The 19,154-nt window shown below is 38.4% G+C and overlaps 1 protein-coding gene across 3 annotated transcripts in view; it reads left to right on the forward strand.

Annotated features, from left to right (window-relative positions):
* Positions 1–19,154, forward strand: part of LOC133259160 (sodium channel protein type 1 subunit alpha) — a 315,536-nt gene that overhangs the window by 58,728 nt on the left and 237,654 nt on the right. For 2 of the 3 annotated variants that reach the window (XM_061436331.1, XM_061436340.1), the window contains exons 17-21: positions 1,729–1,902; positions 4,548–4,670; positions 8,791–9,072; positions 9,992–10,045; positions 10,917–11,054. The exons of the other annotated variant lie outside the window; for it this stretch is intronic. In XM_061436331.1, coding sequence (XP_061292315.1) covers positions 1,729–1,902; positions 4,548–4,670; positions 8,791–9,072; positions 9,992–10,045; positions 10,917–11,054 — 771 coding nt within the window. The remainder of the gene's footprint in view (positions 1–1,728; positions 1,903–4,547; positions 4,671–8,790; positions 9,073–9,991; positions 10,046–10,916; positions 11,055–19,154) is intronic. 3 annotated transcript variants of the gene reach the window in all.

Genomic DNA, 19,154 nt, shown 5'->3' on the forward strand with positions numbered 1-19,154 from the left:
TTTAGTACGAGAATGGGATAGGTCTCTCATTCTTATACATGTGCTAACACTTTCTATGAGATTTGAAAAGGATCTGGGAGAGTTAGAGGCTCCCTGAGCTTTTTCTTGACTTAGAGAAGGGAAGCAAGAAAGTCCTGAGGGCTTGACTTTAATTCTTGCATTTCAGTTCCACTGTCATTCAGAAACTGTGCCAACTGCTGGAACCTTCTCTCAGCATCTTAGTAGGTCTGTCCATTCTCTGTATCCCAACGTCTGTGTTTTCCTCAATATTGACAATAAACTTTTGTAAAAAGTGCTAAGGATTATTTTTAAAGTATCGATAGAAAAACTTGGAATAAGAAGAATAAGAATGGCACAAGTCCATAACTGTGGACAAGTAGACCACTGTTAACCACTAAAGATAAAGGTCCTTTTGCTTTAATTTTCTCTAACAAGGTGAATATTGTTTAAACTTGAAAGAGAAAATTCTAATCCTTTAGACCTGTCTAGGTCAGCAGTCATTTTCAGTGGCTTCAGTTAACTCAGTTCTTTAAGTCCTTTCAAACTATTTCTCAAGGACTTTGTGGCTGTAACCACAGTATCATCATCTACCACTCACTAAAAGTTCTTGGGAAGGATCAAAATGTGTCACATTGATGGAATGAATATAACAGATATTAGTAGAGCTGAAGCTTTTAATGAATGATAAAGGGTTGGTGAAAAATTCAAAGAAAGAAACCATCTTCTGTGCTCTATAGCCCTGTTAAGCTACAGCACTTGATTTTACAAACCTTTCCTGCTGTGTTCTTGACATAGAGCTAGGTACTGAGAATTCATAAGCACATAAGAGCTGAAGGAGAGGCTCTAAATCCTACTGCTGGCTTGAAGAAGAGTGCAGGGTGAGAGAGATTTATAGGAGGGGCTGACCCTGGAATCATGTCTTAAATTATTAGGACTTACTAGTTTGCAGGAGCGTTTAGGGGTGTCAGATAGTGGAAATCACTGAAAGAGTCAGAGATCATGGTTCTTTTATAGGACTATAGTAATTTCATTTTTCATTTTTTTGCACCCTATTTCTCTTGACCTCTGGTGACCAGCCACCTGTATTGATGAGAACTGAGTGTTACACCTGCGTGTGTGTGCTTGTGTGTTAAGTCACTTCAGTTATGACTGACTCTTAACAACCCTGTGGCCTGTGGCAAGGCTCCTCTGTCCATGAGATTCTCCAGGCAAAAATACTGGAGTGGATGAGAATGGGATAGGTCTCTCAATCCTGCAGGATGCAGGATCTTCCCAACCCAGGGGTCAAACTGGTGTCTCTTACGTCTACCTGCATTGGCAGGCAGATTGGTGACTTAGTGGTAAAAAAAAAAAAAAAAAAAAATCCGCCTGCAATACAGGAGATGCAGGAACCCAGGTTTGATTCCCTGGATTGGAAGATCTGGAGGAGAAAATGGCAGCCCACTCCAGTATTCTTGACTGGAGAATCCCATGGACAGAGGGCTGCAGACCATGGGATTGCATAGTAGGAAACTTAGCAACAGACTTTCTTTCTTTTTCTCCCTTTGCCACTAGCGCCACCTGCGAAGCACATGTGCTCCACTGTAACTGTAAACCAGAAGAAAGCCAGCAGCCCCGTAATAGCATAATACGTCAGTGATCTCTTTATCAGAATTTCAGTTCCTGTTTTGGTCTTGAATCATAAGCTTTAAGTTGTACCGAATTTAAATTCAAATGTTATTTTCACAGGCTTTTGAAGATATATATATTGAAAAGAAAAAGAACATTAAGATTATCCTGGAGTATGCTGACAAGATATTCACGTATATCTTCATTCTAGAAATGCTTCTAAAATGGGTAGCATATGGTTACAAAACCTATTTCACCAATGCCTGGTGTTGGCTGGATTTCTTAATTGTCGATGTAGGTACTTTTGAGTAAATTTTAAAGAGGGTTTATTCTTAATAATAAGAGCTCTGAAAAATCTCACTAATGTTGTGTATTAATCATATTTAGATACGTGATATGCAAGAAACAGTTTTTCCCAAGGCATAGCTATACCTTATAATCTCCTGTGTTCTCTCAGACTTCCTCTATGAGAAATTTGATTTTTGATACTTATACTAATAATTTCATATTTGATTTTTTTCATTCACCCTTTTAATATATATGTTACATAGTTACTGCCTAGAAAAATGAATGGTAAGATGAATACTTTTGCAATATAATAGTTTTAAAGAAAGGCTAGCCAAAATAAGAACAGAAAGAATTTAGATCTTTTCTCTTAACCTGTAATTATGATTGAGTCTTCTAAAAATTATTATAAAATATTTAAAATCTTCACAAACTTCTTAAAATATTATCCCAAACTTTACTCTTTTCATCTCTCAGTTTAAGAAAAAAAGTTTACAAGCAGAGTTGAATTTATTTTTAGTTAATAAAGGGATATGGCTATTTAATAATGGAATTTGTTTGTATTTTGAAAATATGAAGTGTGATTCTCAATATTTTGGAGTATGTAATATGCAGAATTCAGAAAAGTTATATAGCTTCAATTTGAATTTTTAAAATATTTTGCAAAAAGCTAAATAAATTATATACACATATATATAATATATATGTGTATGTTTACAAAATGTCTTAATAATGCAACAGAGCAAAACTTTACCCAATATTCACAATATTCATACACATCTAGGCATGTGGATTTAGGGGAGGAGTTGAGTTTTTTTTTTTTATTATCTCAAAAACAGAAATTTGTCTATCTAGCACTACTACTGCTACTGCTAAGTCGCTTCAGTCATGTCCAACTCTGTGCGACCCCATAGACGGCAGCCCACCAGGCTCCCCCATCCCTGGGATTCTCCAGGCAAGAACACTGGAGTGGGTTGCCATTTCCTTCTCCAATGCATGAAAGGGAAAAGTGAAAGTGAAGTCGCTCAGTCATGTCCTACTCTTATTGACCCCATGGACTGAAGCCTACCAGGCTCCTCGATCCGTGGGATTTTTCAGGCAAGAGTACTAGAGCGGGTTGCCATTGCCTTCTCTGAACAAGGTCTATACTAGGACATAAATTTGGCTGAGTGAATGCCACACTCTTTGGACTTAGCTTTAGAATCACACAGTTCATTATTGTTGTTCAGTCACTAAGTCGTGTCTCTTTGTGACCCCATAGACTGTAGCATGTCAAGCTCCTCTGTCCTCCATTATTTCCCAGAGTTTGCTCAAACTCATGTCCCTTGAGTTGGTGATGCTATCTAAGCATCTCATCCTCTGTCACCCCCTTCTGCTTTTGCCGTCAGTCTTTCCCAGCATTAGGGTCTTTTCCAGTTAGTTGGCTCTTCACATCAGGTGACCAAAGTATTGGAGCTTCAGTTTCAGCAACAGTACTTTCAATGAATATTCAGGGTTGATTTTCTTTAGGATTGACTAGTTTCATCTCCTTGCTGTCCAAGTGACTCTCAAGAGTATTCTTAAGCACCACAATTTGAAAGCATTAGTTCTTCTGCACTCAGTCCTCTTTATGGTCCAACTCTTACAACCGTACAAAACTACTGGAAAAACCATAGCTTTGACTATACAGACCTTTGTCTGCAAAGTGATGTCTCTGCTTTTTAATATGCTGTCTAGGTTGGTCATAGCTTTTCTTCCAAGGAGCAAGCATCTTTTAATTTCATGGCTGCAGTCATCGTCTGCAGTGATTTTAGAGCCCAAGAAAATACCCTGGACTTTATTCCAATTGAAATTTTGATAGTTGCTTTAATTAAATGTTCAGAATCAATAAGCAAGTAAAAAACCTACAAAAGTATGAAAAGCATATGTGATTTTATTATTCAGATATAAGAAATAACTTACTTTCCTTCTACTATTTCTTTTTTTCTGGTTAACTTTCCTTTAAATCTATTTCCTTAAAAAGGCATCTATTTTAACCAATTTTTAGACAATTAGTAGATAACTTTATATATAAATCATGTTGTTCTTGTCCAGTTGCTCTTCAGTTCAGTTCAATTGCTCAGTCATGTCTGATTCTTTGAGACCCCATGGACTGCAGCATGCCAGGCCTCCCTATCCATCACCAACTCCCGGAATTTACTCAAACTCATGTCCATTGAGTTGGTGATGCCATCCAACCATCTCATCCTCTGTTGTCCCCTTCTCCTCCTGCCCTCAATCTTTCCAAGCATCAGGGTCTTTTCCGATGAGTTAGTGCTTCGTATCAGGTGGCCAAAGTATGGGAGTTTCAGCTTCAGCATCAGTCCTTCCAATGAACATTCAGGACTGATCTCCTTTAGGATGGACTCTTTGGATCTCCTTGCAGTCCAAGGGACTCCCAAGAGTCTTCTTCAACACCACAGTTCAAAAGCATCAATTCTTTGGCACTCAGCTTTCTTTAGAGTCCAGCTCTCACATCCATACATGACCACTGGAAAAACCATAGCCTTGACTAGATGGACCTTTGTTGGTTGCTCTTAGTGATCTTTAAAATTGACTTGTTCTCATCATGCTTTATTATTTAATTGAAATGATTAGATAAAATTTTTGATTAATGAAAATTTTCTTTTTTGTAGGTTTCTTTGGTTACATTAGTTGCAAACACTCTTGGCTACTCAGATCTTGGTCCCATTAAATCCCTTCGGACACTTAGAGCTTTAAGACCTCTGCGAGCTTTATCTAGATTTGAAGGAATGAGGGTAAGAAAATACTAAACTTTCTAATATATTCATATTTCTTAATAGAGTATGAAATATGAAAAATGGGTAATTAGGAATTATGGACTGTTTATACACGTGCATATATATACATATGTATGATCTGTTTATGTAAATAAGTGTGTATACATGTGCATATACACACATTTCAGTGCATATTGTTTAACAAAGAGTACGTGAAATATAGTAATGCCTCCTTCATATTATATTGTTAGGCAGTGATTCAAATAAGTTACTTGTCCCTTCCTAAATGAAAATCTTTACTATGGTAGGAAATGCAAATGAAGGGGACACTATTAGTCCTGACAGCATCTCTCAAATACAAGTCATGAAGAACTTGCCTGTATCAAGTGCTTAAATAATATTTTTTTAAGGAGTCACTCTGGGTAGGAAGCATAAGAAAAGACAGAGAAATAGCATCAGGCATCACTTTAAATTTCATTCTTGAAATATATGGTTCAATAAAAATGGAAATATCTCCAAATTATATTTGAGAAAATGGAAGCTCTGAGTTAATTTGCACTAGTCTGTATAGTGCCTGACAACTGATTCATTTTTCAGAAACAAACCAGGTGAGATAAATAATGACTACCAGAAACCTAGCTTTAAGGCTATATTAAACCAGCAACTTCTTCATAAAATACATAGAGGATAAGAGGACAGTGACTTTATTTTCTCTAATGAGTCCATGTCCTCATTTGTTGCTACTCCCCTCAAATTTCTTCTTTTCCAGATAGATTCCTGCTTTCTCATGCCTCCATTCTCTTGGCTGGGAATGCTTCTCCCTCCCCTGTCTCAACTCTAACTCATCAATATAGCAAATTCCTACTTATCCTTTAGACCTAAATTTAAATGTGCCTTATCTGTCCAGGTATAACTGGGCATCCTTCCTATGTGTTCAAACACATAAAATCCTTATTATATTGCATCATACATATTTATCTGACTGCCTCTCTGTAGTCTCTGAACAATTTAACATGCAGATTAATCTAGCTTGCTGCTTCTCTAAATGTAGTCAGCATCATTTGAAAACTTAGTAGAAATGCAAATTCCTGATTGCACCCTAGATCTGCTGAATGATAAACTCTGGAGTGGGGCTCAGAAATCTGAAGCGTCTGGGGAATGGTAGACATCTTTTAGTCCAGCAGATCTTCATTGTTATTCTTACTAACCTAATTAAGACTATTACCTCAACCAGTTAGTGTATCCACTGCATATTGTTCCAATGTATATGAGAGATCATGATTATACAAAAAAAATTTCATAAGTAAAAGTCAATTCCTGTTTGTCATGTAAGAACTGAAAAATTACATTTCATTTTATACAGAAAGGTAATATTGGAATTGACATTAATTTTGCTCTTTGAACATTAGTATATAGAATGTTGCCATCAGAACTTCTCACTGATCCTTGGACTCAAGCGGAGCACTTATGACATTTTCATGATCAAGGAATATACTTTGACCAACAAGACTACTTCCCTCAGTGATTAAGTCACTCCATTATTTTACCCTGTTCTTTGTTCTTTATCTGTAATACAGCTGAATAGGATGAAGGAGAATGTTTTAATGCATTTGGAGTGACAAATGTATCTATTTAGTTATGTTTATTAGCCAGGCAAAAAAAGGGACTTTTCTTCACAATGCAGGGTCATTTTTAAGAATATGATTGGAGACATTTTATAGTTAGCTTCCTTTGAAAAGACTTGAGGTTCTTGAACTTACTGACTTCTCCAAATGGCTTCTCATCAGAACAACATATATCCATCTCCCTCAGAGACCCATCATAACGCGCATTCTTTCAGCAAACATTTTCAACACCAACTATGAGTCAAATTTTGTTCTATAAAAGAAGTACAATGGTAAATAGACCCCAGCCCTCCAGGAGTGAGTCAGGACAGTGTCCATGGAGAGCTAGACAGGGGAATATTAGTTATTCTGTGGCTTCTGCTGTAAACAGTAGGCACCCAGTGCTACGGGAGTGAAGATGAAAGTGGCTGCCTGGGGGGACCTTGGAGGGGCTTCATAAGGAGGTGACCTTGGAGCCATGACTGAAAGAATGGACCCTAGCTCACAGGCAGGTGGGCATTTCAGGCAGAGGTGCAACTCGGTAGAGAAGGACAGAGTTGCATAGGCAAGGTGTGTTTGAGCAGCGACTAGAAGGATCAGCACGCCTAGGTGATAAGCATAGTGGGAGGATAAAGGAAATGAGGGTGAAAATGCAGGTTTGAATCATAGCTGACCACTTTGAACTCTCTAATCCTGTTCTTCCTAACCCTTTTGAGGGTGATGTACACTATAAAACTCTTGTGAAAGTATAAATCATCTCCATAAACAAAGCATGCCCATAATATTTTCATATAATCTCATGCCCCCATGGAACCTCTACAGGTCCAGAAATCGCAGGGTAGTAACTGTAGTTCTGGGTCAAGAGTCAACAACCAAAGCCCACAAGCTGGATGCCTGTTTTATAAAGGAAGTTTCTTTGGATCACATTGCGTTCTTCAGTCACTAAGTTGTGTCTGACTCTTTGTATGACCCCATGGACTGTAGCCCACCAGGCTCCTCTGTCTATGGGGTTTTTCCAGGCAACAATATTGGAGTGGGTTGCCATTTCCTTCCCCAAGGGATCTTCTGAACCCAGGGATCAAAACTGTGACTCCTGCATTGGCAGGCAGATTCATTACCACTGAGCCACCTGGGAAGCCCCACTGGATCATAGCCACACCCATTGGTTTATGTATGGTCTGTTGCTACAATGGCAGAATGGAATAGTGGCAACAGAGATCATATAACCTGCAAAGCCTAAAAACATTGAAGACAATATTTGCCAACTCCTGCTCTAGACAATCTCAAAAGTAATCAGGGATCCTTAATGTCTTCCCTTTTGGAAACGTCTTGAGAGCCTGCTCAACATATTGCAAAAAAAGAGGGAACATATGCTTTTTACTTATCAAGTTAGTCTTTAATGCATTTATCCCCAAATTCAGGGTAAAGTTTAAGAAGATAGTAAGTTTGGAAAGATGAGGTAATTAAGAAAATCTGGAGAGTGATAAATGTTACAGTAGTTGCCATGCAGTAGGAAGAGGCATTGGTGAAAGGTAGTAGTAGAAATGGCTGAAAAGCAGAAATAAAGGGAGCATGAAAGATAAACTGTACTGCATTTTTGTGTTAGCTGAGACTAGCTCTATCTGTATTTAGCCAAGGCTTATGTGTAAAGTTCTTTTTAGAGTTAGAATAATAAATTTGAAAAGATTGCTCTCATTCTGCAGAAGAGGAAACAGGGATCCTAAAGTCTTAAAGATATTTATGCATCACATAACTAGTGTCCATGCATGCTAAGTCATTTCAGTCGTGTCCAACTCTCTGCGACCCTATGGACTGTAGCCCACCAGGTTCCTCTATCCATGGAATTCTCCAGGCAAGAATACAGGAGTGGGGTGCCATGCCCTCCTCCAGGGGATCTTCCCAACTCAGGGATCGAACCTGAGTTTCTTATGTCTCCTGCATTGGCAGACAGGTTCTTTACCACTAGTACCACCTGGGAAGCCCCATCACATAACTAGCAGAACCAATTAAATCTAAGGAGTTCCAACCACAAAAAGATTCCTAGTCTTAATTCCAGTTTATACATAGTAATGGTTTACATGGAAGAATTTTAGCACTGGTAATTCTAGGACTATGAACCTTTAAATGTACATTTTGTTTATTTAATCATTTATATTTATAAATTTCTTTCTTTTCTAGAGCATGCAGATTTTATGACTTCACCTTACATACATCAGGTTTTTGGTTTATTCTTTTATTTATTTAATTTATTTGAACTGTCATTTAATCTTAGTAAATTGTTTCATATTGTTGCTAATAGTTTCACTGTGTGATCCTCATGTATTTTTGTAAACTCATTGAGCACGGGGCTCCTGTCTCATTTTGTCCTGCTTAGCACACTGCTGAGCGTATAGTAGGCATTCAGTAAGTCTTATGTCTTAAACATGTAAGGGTAGCTCTTCTAACTTTTTAAATTCTGCATAATGTTTCATTAATGTTGCCTACTTAACATTCTTACTGGTCCTAACCCTTCTTTTCTTTCTTTTGAATGCTAGGTGGTTGTGAATGCACTCATCGGTGCAATTCCTTCTATCATGAATGTGCTACTTGTGTGTCTCATATTCTGGCTGATATTTAGCATCATGGGAGTAAATTTGTTTGCTGGCAAGTTTTATGAGTGTATTAACACCACAAATGGATTACGTTTTCCTACAAGTGAAGTGGAAAACCGTTCTGCCTGTCTTGCGCTTATGAATGTCAGTCAAAATGTGCGATGGAAAAACCTAAAAGTGAACTTTGATAATGTTGGACTTGGTTACCTGTCTCTACTTCAAGTGGTAAGTGACTCGTTTTATGAATGCTTGATATTTTAGTGCACGTTGGATGGAGGAGCTGTCATTATCATGTAGCTATTAACTAAAAATTAAAGATAAAGTACTGTGTGACAAAAAACAGAAGTGGTCTTTCGTAGAACATGTGCCTATAAACATGAGTTAAGAAGCATGGGCTCTATTGCACTGCTGTACAGGTGATTAATCCATAATCACCTTTTCAGAGTCACCTGACCCCCTGCCATTGTGCCTTCTGAATTGCTCCAAAAATGAATAGTCATTTTTTGGACTACTGCTTTCACACTACAAGGAAATCAGAAGGACTTGCCACTGGTACAGAAAGTCCTTAAAATATGGAGAAAAATTGCTTCTTTCCTTAGTTGTAAAACTCTCTACCCCCTCTGGAAAAATAAAAGTTCAGGTACAAAACTCACAGGCAATTCTAACAACCTGGAAATTCACTGCTGTTGCTAAGTTGCTTCAGTCATGTCCAACTCTGTGCAACCCCATAGACAGCAGCCTACTAGGCTCCCGCATCCCTGGGATTCTCCAGGCAAGAACACTGGAGTGGGTTGCCGTTTCCTCCTCCACTAGGACTGAGATTTAGAACGTGACTTGGCAATGTGCCCCCCCTCTTTTTCTTCTTGACACAGCATCTTTATGTTAAGTTGATATCTTGAAATATAATGGGCTCTCTTTATCCATGGCTTTGCATCTGCATGATGCAAGGGCTTGAGCATGGGCAGATTTTGGTATTTTCAGGGACTGCCCTGGAACCAGTCCCCCCTGCATGTACCAAGGGACGACTGTATAGTTCACTCACTTAATATTACTTAAAAGTTGTAATATTAAATACACTTACTCATTTATGGCTATTTTAGACTATGAGCTTTACATTCAGAGTCTATCAATGTTATATTTACAGGCAACATTTAAGGGATGGATGGATATTATGTATGCAGCAGTTGATTCTGTTAACGTAAGTATTGGTAAACATAACACCGAACTCTACAGTTTTGAAAAGCTTCTTTGTTGAGTTAGGCTGTTTCCAAACAGCAGCTCCAAGAAGCTCTTGCTACGGGCACGCTCACTGAAGAAAATCCACCTGGTAGTTGCCTCGGTTACCTGTGTGGCATTTGGAAACAGAGCTTGACTTAAATTCTGTGACTCTACTGTATCAGACAAGCTTGCATCTGACTTGCAGCGAGCCACTTTATCTCTCTGAGCCTGTTTATTGATCCATAAAAAGAAAATAATTCACCACTACCTCATGGGGCTATTCTCTGGATCCAGCTAGAAAATGTAAATAGAGAACTTAGTTCATCCTGGCAGTAATGTGTTCAGTAAATATTTATCAAAATAAAAATGAAATAACATGTTTTATTTATCAGTCTTACTGCTTTTATATTTTAAAGTGCCTTGGAAGAGTTAATGTGAAATAAGTCTCACACTAAGGAATTTTGAAAACTACTGACTAGTTTATATTATCACAAAAGTGATAATATTAGTGAAGATATTTCTATAATCAAATTTAAAAAGGAAAAATTTATATAAATATGATGTCATCTCTTTTACTGTTTTTTCTGGAAATAAATAACATGGATTGTAATTTACTTACTACATTGTCCTATAATCCAAGAAAGTGGATAAGCCCTTTGTAGTTATTTGAAAATTATATTTAGTATTGAGTAAATGTTTAAGAATGATTATGTTGAACTTTGACAACACTATGGCTTCTGTAAAACCACATTTACCTAGGATTGCACTATTTGAATTTCCTTGTCAGAGCATGTGAGAAAGAAAATGATGAATTTATTGTCAACATACGTTAACTTTTGTTAATTCCGTAGGTAGACAAGCAGCCCATTTATGAATACAGCCTCTACATGTATATTTATTTTGTCATCTTCATCATCTTTGGGTCATTCTTCACTTTGAACTTGTTCATTGGTGTCATCATAGATAATTTCAACCAACAGAAAAAGAAGATAAGTATTTCAACTTTTTGTCATTGCCCTGAAAGACATGAACATTATTTTTCCAAAAAATATAATGTGAAATTTAATGTCAATTACTTCATTAGAATTTCATTAATTTTCCAAGTAGTTTTTAGTATCCAGTGATGGATATGCTTAATCTCATTCATCTCTGCACAGAAAATAATCACCCTGCGATACATGAGACCTGGGTTCAATTCCTAAGTCAAGAAGATCCCCTGGAGATGGAAATGGCAACCGACTCCAATATTCTTGCCTGGAGAATCCCATGGACAGAGGACCCTGACAGGCTACACTCCATGGGGTCACAAGAGCTAGACACAACTTAGTAACTAAATGACCACAAAGTCCTAATTATTTTTAAGCAATACATCAACTATTCAGGTTTTTTCCCCCCAGTGTTCCCTGTGGAGACTTAATTAAGAAAACTCAGTGCACTAATTATTTATTCAAAATGCTTTTCATAAATAGTTCCTATATTCTGTTCTGAGCCATAAGAGGGATTATTGTTATAGACTTTGTCTTATAAATGAGAAAAGGCACAGAGATTTTGTGTAATTTACCAAAATTATGCACCTGGTAAGTGATAGGGTTTTAATAGTCAGTAGTTGATCTTATCAGAGAAGGCAATGGCACCCCACTCCAGTACTTCTGCCTGGAAAATCTCATGGACAGAGGAGCCTGGTAGGCTGCAGTCCATGAGGTCGCTGAGGGTCGGACCCGACTGAGCGACTTCACCTTCACTTTTCACTTTCATGCATTGGAGAAGGAAATGGCAACCCACTCCAGTGTTCTTGCCTGGGAATCCCAGGGACGGGGGAGCCTGGTGGGCTGCTGTCTATGGGGTCACACAGAGTCGGACACAACTGAAGTGACTTAGCAGCAGCAGCAGCAGCAGTTGATCTTATATACTTTGTATATTATTTAGGCCCCTTTCTACCCCCCAAATACTGTAATATGATATAGTTATAAATGCAGTAAGAAGTTAACAAGAAATGTAAATAGGCAGTTAGAAGAAAGCTAGATACAGCTAAAACATTTTTATGATGTATGTGACAATTGAGCAGGCCTTGGAAGATGGATGAAGAAACACATAGCAACGGGGAGGCAAAAGGATAAGTAGTCCACAGCGGGTCAGAGATATGTCTGAGAACACGCACAGTGATGATAAAGGAGGCAGCAATCCAGGCAAAATACCAGTCCATTCAGTTGGGATGTAGTTTTGAGAAAAGAAATAGCAAGAGGTCTTGATTTGCTTGAGCACAGGTCTGAAAAGCCATATTAGATATTTTTCAATAGGAGCTGATGTCATTGAAGTATTAAGGAAGAACATACAAGCAGGACATACACATTTATTAAGATTTGATGACATGTCTGATCCTGTGTAAAGTACTTTACACAGTAATCTTCATCACATTCTGTAAGTGTAGAGGGCATAGTATCCGCATTTCACCTCTCAGAGGGGTTATGTGCCTTGCACATGATTGGATAGCTCAGAAGTAGCTGCATCGTAGATCCAACTCTGAGGTCTTTTTTCCCAGAATTTATGGAAATCCAGCTTTAATTTAAAAAATTAATCTATCAGTGATGCAGAGAATGACTGTAGGAGCCCAAAGACTAGGTTAGGCTCTCCTTTACCTGCTACCTAGACCACACTTCGGAGAAGGCAATGGCACCCCACTCCAGTACGCTTGCCTGGAAAACCCTATGGATGGAGGAGCCTGGTGGGCTGCAGTCCATGGGGTCGCACAGAGTCGGACAAGACTGAGCGACTTCACTTTCACTTTTCACTTTCATGCATTGGAGAAGGAAATGACAACCCACTCCAGTGTTCTTGCCTGGAGAATCCCAGGGATGGGAGAGCCTCAGAGTCGGACACGACTGAAGTGACTTAGCAGCAGCAGCAGCAGACCACACTTCATTCTCCAAATTAGTCATTTGCAGCACTGGAGAATGTTTGTGTGTGAGTGCTAAGTCGCTTCACTCTTTGCATCCCTGTGGACCATAGCCACCAGGCTGCGCTGTCCATGTGATTCTCCAGGCAAGAGTACTGGAGTGAGTCGCCGTACCCTTCTCCAGGGTATCTTCCCAACCCAGGGGTGGAATCCCATGTCATGTCTCCTGCATTGACAGAAGGGTTCTTTAGCACTAGCGCCACCTTGGGAAGCCCACTAGAGAATAGGGGATACATTCAATTAAGAGATTTTAGAGGGTAGGATCTACCGTATTGTTTGTGGTTTGCAGGAGAAAAAATTGTCTATGAAGTCTCAGTTTTCTCAAAGTAAACTGGGTTACTGTGGCTGTAGCACCACCCACAGGAAAAGAGACTTTAGAAGGATGAGGTATAGAATAACAAGAGGAAGTGATTTCAGGTACTGGCTTAGTATCTAAGAAAAGACAGATGTACTTGCAATGAAATGTCATTCATGATATGATTGACTGTTCATGGTTGAAAGAAAATGTAGTAAATATTGTGTTGTTTATGCTTACATTCTGAATACAGGTGTTTATTTTTCAAAGAATTTTTTAAATTCCTTGTTCCATTCTAACATTTTATATCTGACAGTCAAAGTTAGTATTATCATATATTCATGCCTTTAGGCAGAGAATCTTAAATAAATAATAATCTTGAAAAAAATATAAATTATACCTTCATTTCCAATGTAGTTATTTTTCCTACTTTGGTCATTATATATGTGTACCTGTGATATATAAGCACACATATATAGTTCTGCAGCATTTCCCATAGAGGATGAATTATACATGTATCTAGAAAGAGCAGTATGACCATGACAGGACAGCTACAGCCCTCACTGCTTTAGTCCCCTTGCTTTTAAATATTATTCTTACAACAAGAATTGCCACTACAGAAAGATGGGATGAATAGACACCATTCCCAGTAGCATCAGGCAAAATTACTAATTTCAAAATCCTGTCAGCTCCTGTTATCCCCTACCATTCTTCCCGTGTTTCATTTGCATTTGAAACATGCTTTTTATCTTCTGCCCCTTTCTGAGTAAGTTTACAGTTTCTTTCCAACCTACTTGGAGAATGAAAGAAGACAGGAACAACCTGTCTTCAGTTAATAACCTACTACGTAGGAGGCCTCCTGTGCTATACAAAGTGGGTATGAATTCATCTAATCCATAGAACAAGCAAATGAAAGTGGTACCTTTATACGTGCGTATAAACCGAGGCCTATAAAGAGTAAACAGCTTGTTTCAAATCAAGAACTAGGTCATTGGCAGTCAGGGTCCAAAGTTCTGTTTGAGTGCAAAGCCCATCCAAAATGAAATGTGGCCTCTTAGTGCTTTTTAACTTCAACACTTTGATCTCGGTTTGGTATGAAAGTGTTAGTTGATCAGTCATGTCCAACTCTTTGCAACCCCACGGACTGTAGCCCACCAGGTTCTTCTGTCTATGGAATTTTCTAGGCAAGAATACTGGAGTGCGTTGCTATTTCCTTCTCCAGGGGATCTTCCCAACTCAGGGATCGAACCTGCATCTCCCACTTGGCAGGCAGATTCTTTACTGCTGAGCCACCTGGGACGCCCACCATTACCCATACCTCTTTCTAATAGCCAACCCCACTTTACTAGTTTTTCAAACTAGTCTTTGAAACTAGTCCTTAAGTCTTATAAATACTGTTTTTATCTTTAACAAATCTATGTGATAATTGGGTTTTAATAGTTCATCAGAAAATATACTTCTAAAATTTGAAGTTAACGTTATTAATGAGTTCAGGTTATAAAAGGGAAATGTATGCAATGTATTTACACAAATGACTAGTACAGACCTTGGTACATGTAAGTAAATTCTAAGTAACATCAACCCTTTTCAGTAACAGTAACCTTATTTGGAACATTAATAACAACCACAGGAATTATAAATAATTATTGAATGTTTGGAATGCAGTATCTTAATTGATCCTCACAACAAACCAATGAGGTAATTACTCTTGCAGTGTGAGATTATTCAACCTTCAGTTCAGTTCAGTTCAGTTCAATCACTCAGTTGTGTCCGACTCTTTGCGACCCCATGAAACACAGCATGCCAGGCCTGCCTGTCCAACACCAACCCACGGAGCCCACCCAAACTCATGTCCATTGAGTCACTGATGCCATTCACCATCTCAGCCTCTGTCGTCCCCTTCTCCTCCTGCCCTCAATCTGTCCCAGCATTAGGGTCTTTTCAAATGAGTCAGCTCTTCACATCAGGTGGCCAAAGTACTGAAGTTTCAGCTTCAATATCAGTCCTTCCAATGAACACCCAGGGCTGGTCTCCTTTAGGATGGACTGGTTGGATCTCTTTGCAGTCCTAGGGACTCTCAAGAGTCTTCTCCAACACCACAGTTCAAAAGCATCAATTCTGTGCTCAGCTTTCTTTATATTCTAACTCTCACATCCATATATGACTACTGGAAAAACCATAGCCTTGACTAGACAGACCTTTGTTGGCAAAGTAATGTCTCTGCTTCTTAATATGTGATCTAGGTTGGTCACAACTTTCCTTCCAAGGAGTAAGCGTCTTAATTTCATGGCTGCAGTCACCATCTGCAGTGTTTTTGGAGCCCCCAAAAATAAAGTCTGCCACTGTTTCCACTGTTTCCCCATCTATTTCCCATGAAGTGATGGGACCAGATGCCATGATCTTCGTTTTCTGAATGTTGAGCTTTAAGCCAACTTTTTCACTCTCCACTTTCACTTTCATCAAGAGGCTTTTTAGTTCTCCTTCACTTTCTGCGAAAGTGGTGGTGGTGTCATTTGCATATCTGAGGTTATTGATATTTCTCCCGGCAATCTTGATTCCAGCTTGTGCTTCTTCCAGCCCAGCGTTTCTCATGATGTACTCTGCGTATAAGTTAAATAAGCAGGATGACAATATACAGCCTTGACACACTCCTTTCCCTATTTGGAACCAGTCTGTTGTTCCATGTCTAGTTCTAACTGTTGCTTCCTGACCTGCATACAGGTTTCTCAAGAGGCAGGTCAGGTGGTCTGGTATTCCCATCTCTTTCAGAATTTTCCACAGTTTATTGTGATCCACACAGTCAAAGGCTTTGGCATAGTCAAAGCAGATATTTTTCTGGAACTCTCTTGCTTTTTCGATGATCCAGCAGATGTTGGCAATTTGATCTCTGGTTCCTCTGCCTTTTCTAAAACCAGCTTGAACATCTGGAATTTCACAGTTCATGTATTGCTGAAGCCTGGCTTGGAGAATTTTGAGCATTACTTTACTAGCATGTGAGATGAGTGCAATTGTGCGGTAGTTTGAGCATTCTTTGGCATTGCCTTTCTTTGGGATTGGAATGAAAACTGACCTTTTCCAGTCCTGTGGCCACTGCTGAGTTTTCCAAATTTGAAGACATATTGAGTGCAGTACTTTCACAGCATCATCTTTTAGGATTTGAAATAGCTCAACTGGAATTCCATCACCTCCACTAACTTTGTTCGTAGTGATGCTTCCTAAGGCCCACTTGACTTCACATTCCAGGATGTCTGACTCTAGGTGAGTGATCACACCATCATGATTATCTTGGTTGTGAAGATCTTTTTTGTACAGTTCTTCTGTGTACTCTTGCCACCTCTTCTTAATATCTTCTGTTTCTGTTAGGTCCATACCACTTCTGTCCTTTATCAAGCCCATCTTTGCATGAAATGTTCCCTTGATGTCTCTAATTTTCTTGAAGAGATCTCTAGTCTTTCCCATTGTATTGTTTTCCTCTATTTCTTTGCATTGATTGCTGAGAACGGCTTTCTTATCTCTCCTTGCCATTCTTTGTAACTCTGCATTCAGATGCTTGTATCTTTCCTTTTCTCCTTTGCTTTTTGCTTCTCTTCTTTTCTCAGCTATTTGTAAGGCCTCCTCAGACAGCCATTTTGCTTTTTTGCATTTCTTTTTCCTGGGGATGGTCTTGATCCCTCTCTCCTGTACAATGTCACAAACCTCTGTCCATAGTTCATCAGGCACTCTATCAGATCTAGTCCCTTAAATCTATTTGTCACTTCCACTGTATAATCATAAGGGATTTGATTTTAACTGCTATGTAATACATCTTTGACATAACATGTAAAGACCAGCCTGACTTACAGAATGTCTGCCACCTAGGTTTTAAAGGGATGCATTTCACAGGGTCTTTATAAGCTATGGTTAATTAAAATTACAACAGGAGTTTCTCTACTGGAGTGTTTTGTAATCTCCTCTTAGCTTCATCCCGCTCTTCATTATACTGACAACCAGGGTATCGTCAACGGAAGACAAGACATGTAATTATAAGTTATTAATAGGCTATGATATTCAACCCTTGGGCTTCCCAGGTGGCACTAATGGTAAAGAGCTCGCCTGCCAGTGTAGGAGACATAAGATGCATGGGTTTGATCCCTTGGTCAGGAAGATCCCCTGGAAGAGGGCATGGCAATCCACTCCAGTATTCTTGCCTGGAGAATCCCATGAAGAGAGGAGCCTGGTGGGCTACAGCACACAGGGTCACAAAGAGTTCGACATGACTGAATCGACTTAGCATGTACTCACTTTCAACCCTCGTCACCAGACAGTGAAGGGTTTAGGTTTCTCTTGACGTTATCTTGAAAGTTCTTTCTTGTACATCAGTAGATCAAATGAATACCAAAGTTACACAAAGACTGCGTATCAATTAGAGGACATGTAAATTAAAACACATAAGACCGAAAGGGAAGACTGGTTTTCAGTAGGTATTTGATAGATAAGAAAATGCAATCCAGGAAAACCAAAGGGAAACCATATCCAAATCACCTTTAACTCCAGGACCCTACAAGTAAAGGAAAGATTTCAGAACTATAAATTTCCCCCCCAATTCCTAATTACATGGATTGTGCTAATTTATGCCATAACTTAAAGTTTATATTTCAGGTCAATGAGGAATGTGCATGAATCTGTATAAATTGTAGATAATTTTAAGAAATCAACAGAGTTTAAAAGAATAGGCAAAGCTTCTAGGTCTCCTGTGTGAGATTTAGACTTCTACAGTGAAGAAAGGATCAAAAACTTTATTTAGATGTTACTTTATTTACTGTTGAATCTTAAATGTTGTATATTCAATTAGAAAGTCCTTCAAGTCAGAAACCCTAGAGTATTGATAATTTTCTCAACATCTAAAACTCTATTATGTATATTGTTTATACCCAATAAAGTGTTTATGTTGAAATTCCTTTATTTGGAATTAAAGAGGTAATGAAAGTTTTTTTTAGTAAATAAGTAAATAAATGTACTATGTGTATACCAAATATATTTGTGTGTGTACACTATTTATCAATGTGTTATCATAACATATATAGTATATTCATTTGTATGCTAAAGGAATGTGGTATGATAAAATGAATACAAGTGAATACAAAAATATTATTACTTTTTGCCCCTACTATTTATGAGTCAGTATGGCTAATAAGTAAACATTAGCCAACTTATTATTACTTACTTTTGTTTCTTCTCACTCTTCCTGATATATTTGTTATTTAACAATGAAATGCCTGATGAGACAAGTAGCAGATAAAATGAGATACCAGCATATCATTTAAAACAAAACAAGTTAGGCTACTAAAAAATAAGTGAGCCAATTATTATTTCACGTAATCCATATATGTTATATATTATGCATATTACATTATATACAGAGAGTCATGTCCCTATGTGTAGGTAATCCTTTAAGATAGATTTGATTTATAGCTACCTTGCACATAATAAGATACATTTCATTTTATTGAAGTGTAATTAACATATAACAATATATTAGCTTCCCAGGTGGTACTAGTGGTAAAGGACCTGCCTGTTAATGCAGGAGACAACAGATGCTGGTTCGAGCCTGGGTTGGGAAGGTTCCCTGAAAGAGGAAATGGCAACCGACTCCAGTTTTCTTGCATGGAAAATCCCACAGACAGAGAAGCCTGGCAGGCTGCAGTCCATAGGTCGCACAGAGTCAGACACAACTAAATGACTCAGCACACAGCACGTACAATAGAATCATTCAGTACTTGCATACATTGTGAAATGATTACCATAAGACTTTAGTTACATGTGTCACCATCTGTCATCAGAAGTATGCAATACTTTTCAAGA

This window comes from Bos javanicus, chromosome 2, assembly GCF_032452875.1.
Source record: "Bos javanicus breed banteng chromosome 2, ARS-OSU_banteng_1.0, whole genome shotgun sequence".
Classification (NCBI taxonomy): Eukaryota; Metazoa; Chordata; class Mammalia; order Artiodactyla; family Bovidae; genus Bos; species Bos javanicus.